At 32.9% G+C, this 7,433-nt stretch overlaps 1 protein-coding gene across 8 annotated transcripts in view; it reads right to left on the bottom strand.

Moving 5' to 3' along the window:
• Positions 1-1,563: 1,563 nt before the first annotated feature.
• The window catches only part of CPEB2 (cytoplasmic polyadenylation element binding protein 2), a 68,186-nt gene continuing 62,316 nt past the window's right edge, over positions 1,564-7,433 (bottom strand). For all 8 annotated transcript variants that reach the window (XM_054485956.2, XM_054485958.2, XM_054485953.2 and 5 more), the window contains one exon: positions 1,564-5,559. In XM_054485956.2, the coding sequence (XP_054341931.1) occupies positions 5,332-5,559 (228 nt within the window). In that variant the 3' untranslated portion in view covers positions 1,564-5,331. The remainder of the gene's footprint in view (positions 5,560-7,433) is intronic.

Here is a 7,433-nt window from a genome sequence, read left to right as displayed (position 1 = left end):
GTTTTGCTTTAAATTACTTTGAGTTTTAGTATTATTTTAACGTCGATGTTTTAAATTATGACTTTATTGGGACTTGCTTCTAAATTGTGTAAAGCTTTTTAGCCACATTTCATTTCCCAACTATACACTAGAGCGATATTTCTACCTATGTAGTATCCCATGTCTTCATGTTTCCTGGGTATTTTATTATCATTCCTTCTTTTTGGTGAAATAGATCTTTAAGTAACTCTTTTAGAAAGGATTTGTGAGTGCTAATCTTTGTATCTTTTAATTCTTTGTTCACGGAAAAATTTAAGTCAAATGCTATCTCCTATGTAAAGGTTCTTAAGTAATTTCATTTCCTTGAAATGAAATTACTTAAGAATATTCCTTCCTTTCATGCTTTATACACGTTTATGAAAGTGTATTTTATCTTTTATTAGCATACTGCATTGCATTTGAGTTAGCCTGGCCTCTCACCTTCAAGGCTATGAGACCTTGTGAGCAAAGATTTTACAAAGTTGATGTTCAGTACTAAGTTGGTATTCAAAGCTTATTCTTATCTTAAATAACTGAGGGAAAGGGGAGCGTAAGAAAATGATCTTTATGTCAGTAGCAAGGGAATTAAGACACTGTGAAATTCCTGTTGTCTTAGGCCAGAATTTGGAGGAGGTTCTTTAGTTTTATTATGAAAGAGGACTTTGTTGAGGAAAGAGAAAATAGATTCCAAATAGAAAAATGGCAACATATGCTGAAGAAGATACAGATATGTAGAGATGCACGATTTGCTTGGAGGACATGGGTGACAGTGACAGAATATGAAGGGCACACAATGGCAAGATTAGCCCATTTAAGGAGTTTCTATGGTGTTTTGTAGAAAATGAGGAAACATTAAATTTTACCCTTTCTGAGATACCTATGTCCTTATAGGTAAAACAAAACATTTGGTTATGATCAGTGATCTTTCATTTTCTGAAAATGCAGTGGAATCCTTTCCTCCTTCTGCCCAGTGACTGCATACCAACTTTTAGGTAGAACTTCAGCTTTGTTAAAGTTAAAAGTAGAGCTGTTCTAGATATAATTAGGATGAGGAACCTAGATTCCAGGCTGCTTACTCTATACTTCTTTTCCTTCTCCCTCCCTCTTCAAAGTAGACACTGAAAAATCCACACAGGCTGTGCAAAGAACAAGTAAAACAATACAAGTGATTCCCAAGTAGAGGGTATCTGAGAAAGTATCATGAAAACTGTGCATTTAGCAACATGATTAACAGTTCCTCATTTTTTGAAGGCAGCATCAACTTAGATATGGTAATATTAATTATAAGTGATGACTGTAACACAGAAATTTCTATGATATATGGGGGATGAGGGTGGGAGAATTGACACAAGAGGGCTCAGGGCTGAAATACTGAGAGATACTAGACGACATGGTCTCCAAGGCTTCTCCTCTATCCTTGTACTGAAATGTAGTTTGGACTGGGCATCATAATATATTTATGTCACTAAGCTCTCTAAATAAGATCTTACTGGTGTTTTTGAATATTTTAATTGATTTGAACCGAAGAATAAGATTCCACAACTATGCCAATAACTTAATAGTTTATTAGTCAGTCAACAATATTACAAATATTTAAAAATTACTTAATATAAATAGTTGGCAGCAAACTATTCCATTACAGAGTTAAATTACCAGTACAACAGACAGACTGGAGATTTAGACACCTGGAAGATAACAATAAAATAAACTAAAATATTTAACGAAAAATTTAAGCTGAAGGCGTTTACCTAGTGTCCATAAAAGCAGGGGTTCTCTTTTTATTTAGAAAAAAATAAAAAACGGCTTTAACACCCCATTAGGAATATAAAATAAAATCAACTGAAAATATTAATTTGCATATCAAAGAACCATTTATAATTACAATCCAAACACTCCATAAACCACTTGTGCGATTCTATACAGAAACTGGGAATTAGAAACTAGTTGCTTTAATATTACAAAGATTTCAGCTCCAAAAATAATTCAACATAAAATAAACTTTAGCAATTAGTGTCATAAAATTATATATTTCCACATAAAAATACAAAATAATATTAATGACAAGAATATGAAAAATTATTCCAAGTATTTTACTACTATTAAAATAAAATAAAACCCAAAAAAACAAAATAGAAATATGCATGAAAAAAGTCTCTCCTTTTGTTAGCAAAACACTATCCAAAATAACTACAATCATTTACATCAGTACAAAGATTTCTGGATTTAAAAAATAGTTGCAATGACAAAAGGGGTATCTTTTCTGACAGTAAAAAATGACACTGTGGATAAAATCTGCAAAATATGCAATGAAAAAAATAAATTTGCATTAAAAAGGTTTACACTGTTTTTTTTATACAAACATTAGAAACAGTATTGCACATCACAACACAGAATCGAGGTTAGTCAGCCTTCCAAAATGTGTTATATTCAAGTTTTGTAGCATCTTTGAGGAGAGGCTCTGTGCAGCCAGATGCAACAGGGATAAAATATCAAGTGTTTTCCATACACAAATATATAAATGCTAAATGTTTCCTTCTTAACAAAAAGTGTGGATTTTTAAAGTATTTTTTTTCCTCCACAGTCATACTTTTGGGCAGCAATATGAATATTTAGGGAACACAAGTGAAGAAGCTTTTAAAATACAAAAATACAATCAAAATTAATAATTTTCTACAAAAATAGTAAAATAAATATGATCTGTAAATTAAAAAAAAACTCCAATACAGTGTTTAAAAGTTAGAAAATAAGAATGTAGTACATAAAAGGCAAAAACAAAACAAAACAAAAGAGGTAGGGGTGAGGTGGGAAAGGAACAAAACATTAGACTAATAAGCTTTACTTGTACAGAAATGAAGGTAAAACAAACCATACATTTCTGTTATTTTTACCCGTGGCAAAAAGGGTGTTCTAGTACATTCCCCTTCATTCCAAATATTTATTTCTGTTTAAGAAGGGAAAATGATTTTCAACATCTCCAATTATTTGAATTATATAATTTGTGTTCATTATTTAATACATGAAAAGGCTCTTCAATTTTAAACATTAAGCAGAAATTATGAAAATAAAGTTTAAAAATCTGCGAAATTAAATATCTAAATAATTAACATTGCAAAACTACTGATTTCTTCTCTAAATTCCAAAAATTGAGGTATAGCAAAGGAGATGTCATCAGTCAAAAAAAGTGTGCCATAAAATAGCTGACTGTTGGAAAAATCTCTCACAGAGATATAAAAATAGTGCATAACAAATGTCAAAATGGATCAAGGTTTGGCAGGGTTAAGGTTAGAAAAGAATACTCCAAAAAATCTGGAGGATCATGGTTAAGTAACAAATAGGGAACATTGACAAATAAATTAGTAAAAAGCTCTTCTGAAAACAGCATCAACTTTAAACATTAAAAACTTGAACCACAACCACAATAAAACAGCAGAGTTAGACATGAACCACATATTTTTACAGTACAAAAAAGCACACCACAGACAACCAATATTAAGATCAACACTTTGCTCACATGAAGGATTGTCCCAAGGGTTTGCTATAAGGCAATGCCCTTGTAATTTTCTCTCTTTAGAGTCAAAAATCTTAGTTCTGCATTTTTAAAAAACATTTACTATTGTTGGGTGCTTTGCTTAGATTGCAGAGTAACTCTTACATTAAAATATAGGGGCTAGTTGCATTAAAAATGCTCTAAAGAGAAAAAATATCACTAATGATATTCTAATAGTGTTCAGTACCAAGAGAAACTCATTAACTACTGCATGTTTCCATGCCACTTTCTCAAAACACCCCAAAAAACCTGCAAGCAAAGTCATTACCAAAATTCCTTCATCAAAATTTTCAAAAAAGCAATTCTCAACTATTAAGAACAATGTTCCATGCAACAGTGACCCCAGTTTAGACAGAAGACCCCAATATTTATAGGTTAAACACATAAGCAAGTTCAAGCCAGATTTCACCATTGTCTTATAAAGGTAAAATTTAATTTTATGCAACTAGCCATCTGTATATTTCCCCTTCTCCATTTTGACTTTACTTAGGGTTTATTAAAGTTTTGCATTCTTCTATAAAATTCAGATTTTTAAATATGGGTTTCTTATGGGTCTTACATTTGGTGACTGGTTAGCAGTGTGCTGGCCATCTTTGGTTTATAAAGGATGTCTTAACCATGGACTATCAAAGGGGCTAAAACCAACTTCCTTTAGAATTCTTGTATTTTCTTTTACTCATTCTTTTATCTATACTATATCACTGCACATGAATTAGAACCGCACGTCACAAAATTGCACAGGGATTACAAATATTACATCCAGTCTGCATAAAATCGAATTCCACTACTGACCAGATCACAAAATGGCTGCACTCTCTAATCTAAAACTAATTTGCATATTGTACACATGTAAGACGATTTTTTAAACTTGAAGTCACAATAATGCATGCAAGTTTGCTTTTTTAAACAAATTTTATAATTTGTTCATGCTACCTAGATTCAAGAGAGCTTTTTTGAACATTTGCAATACCTCACCTCGTTAGTTAATAATTCTAGTGCATGCATATGGTGTATACAGGTAAGTAAACATGCATTTTTTTCACATTCTAAAACTATGGCAGTTTAGGCCATATTGTGCTGCCTGCATTTTATCTGCAATGCAGTGTGTCTCTAACGTTTTCAGTCCCGTATTAATAGGTGGCATTTACACATAACACCTATATAGCAGCAAAGCTAATACAGCTTGTGATTAAAAATGTTTAAAAATAGCTAATAAATCAGATTATCTTGAGGTATTATTTCTTGCAAGTCAAAATGGAGAGCAAAAAAATCAACCCTAATTTTTAGTTTATGTATACACTGAAAATAGCAACAATAAAAATAAGCATTTGTAGCAGACATATTCCATCTTCACTATTATTTTGCTACCTTTGGTAAATTACTGGGGCAGATCTTGAAGTTAAAAACCCATGTTTAGAAATAAGTGCACGCTTCCCCCACTATATAGCAGCAGACTGTGTTGCCCCTACGCAAAACATTCTCATATCTAATTTTAACTTTACATATAAAAATAACTTGGAGAAAATACAAAAAAACATTTTATTTTAACATGAAAATATCACAAAAATTAGTAAGCCTGAGATGTAGGGTTTTGGTGAAAAACAAGAGGCTTGTAGTGTTTTGGCTGCTGATAAAGATGCATGTATTGATAGCTGGGGTGAAAAGCAGAAGAATGCACTTATTTCTTCTGCATGTCAGTATCTTCAGACACAGTAAGCCACATGCACCCTTTCTTTCCTTGTTAAACAGAGGCCAGTTTGCTATTCTTAGTTCCAGCGGAAGTGGATCTGACGTGGGCGATCAGCACCTTCCTTTACCAATGGCTTATGGAACTCACGTCCAGCACGAGAGTGGATATTTGCCCAACAAAACTCACAGTAATACTGCAGGCAAGTGACATTGGCACAAAAAAAGGGAGCAAATTTTCCACCACAGCGTGCGCCCTGGCATTCATCACACATCTGGTCATCTAGCACATATGGCTTTACCTCCACCTTGAAAAAAAAGAAAATAAGTCTCATTAGGGTCTGCTTCAGAAATCAAATTCTGTAATAACTTAAAATGTTTCTACAGCAGAAAAAAAGGACCAGCATTAAAAGCTGAGGAAATGGGCAGTTTCTCAAGGAAGGAGCTTTACCATGTAGTAGGTTAAAACACTCTAAAAATCTATAAAAATCTGATTTGCAAAACATTCCACTCTCACCTTTCTTGAATAACATCTTTGAAACACCTGTGTGCTGGTATTTTCAGAGTTAGGGAGATTGTGAGTGAAAAACAAAAGACATATCAAGTAGTCATGGAGACAGTTTCCACACCTTTTTCCCTCATTCCAATATCACCTGTGAGATGGCAGAACCCGAACAGCCACTGATTAAGGCAGCGCTTCTCCACTGCAGGTGCGAGTCACACTCTGCTTGAAAATAACTGGCACAGACAAGTCAGAACTGTGGAGAATCTTACAAAGGGCATGCCTAGACTTCTGTAAATTTATAAGATATAAAGTACAAGTCCCGTTGTGAAGGTCTGACTTGGCAGAACACTTCAGACTGGAGTCAGCTCTGAATGATAAACTTCTCCACCTCAGTTTCCACATCTGTCAAGTGGGAATAACAGATCCTGTCTCAGAGTTGTGAGGCTTAAATTGTGAATGTAAAAGCATAAGACAGTGCTTGGCACATGGTAAAATAGTCTATAAATTAATATTAGCTACTGTTAGCTGCAATAGCCTTGCTTTCCTGCTTGTGATAACTTTATGAATGGAAGGCTTTTACCGTTGTTTGGCTGAAAAGTGCCAGACAGCAGAACAGCTCAGCCGTTCCTTAGGAGACAACAGAACACTGAGTGTTCTGAAGGACTGGATTGAGATAAAGTAAAGGTTGCCTATAGTAAAAAGTAATGACCCAACAGTTTGTATTCTGAATGTATTCTACTGAAATACTTGCATGAGTGCAGAAAATGAATATAACGATATTTTCCGCAATATTATTTGTAAGAACAACAACAAACTAGAAACAACCTAAAAGTTGATTACAAGAACTGCAGGATGTTCATTTGATAGACAGGTAATGGAATTACATTGTTGTTTATATTTCATTGGTTAGGATTAGGATAAATATATTTTATGTATATTCGACAGTTGGCTTTTCTGAATTGCTTGTTTGTATCTTTTGCATATTTTCTTGCTGGAGTTTTGTTTGTTTTTTAAATTGATTTATGAGTTCTCTTTTGTCAGTTAAGAATTTTTAACCTTTTTTCCAGTGGCTTTACAATCTTTAACACAAATTTTTAAAATTGTTATGCTTGATCTTTATCTCTTAACTTTTTCCTTTATGGGAACATTATTACAAACAAAGAATAAATTAAGGTAGCATGAGAGTTAACTGGATTTCATCTCACTGAATTATAAACTCCATGAACACTGGGACAGCACCCATTTGCTCAACATTCAGTTCCCAGTGCCTAGAAGAATATCTAGCACGAAGTAGAAATGCTATAAATATATGCATAAATACAATACATTTACATATGTTTTCTGGGTTTCTTTCTCATGGTTCTTTCTTTTTTTTTTCTCTTTTAATAAGATTTTAGACAAATTGAAACCAGGGTCTGTGATGTTTACTTCACTTCCATATTACCTGATAAAACACCAGATGTTCAGGAGTTACATTTTAATATAAAACTGTTGAATGAAAATTTTACAAATGCAATGATTTCAATTATTTGTATTTTTAAAATTCTAGATATTAGTTTTATGAAGCTAACCTACTTTACTCAAAACCAGACTTTAAAGACGGAAAATTGAATTTCAAAACCTATTTTTCATTAATAATCTCTAATAATTAAACTCTTCTATATGCGAAAGGAAGTT

The sequence above is a fragment of the Pongo pygmaeus genome, chromosome 3 (genome assembly GCF_028885625.2).
Source record: "Pongo pygmaeus isolate AG05252 chromosome 3, NHGRI_mPonPyg2-v2.0_pri, whole genome shotgun sequence".
Lineage (NCBI taxonomy): Eukaryota > Metazoa > Chordata > Mammalia > Primates > Hominidae > Pongo > Pongo pygmaeus.
Note: the sequence above shows the minus strand (reverse complement) of the source record. Positions and strands in the feature narration are given on the sequence as shown.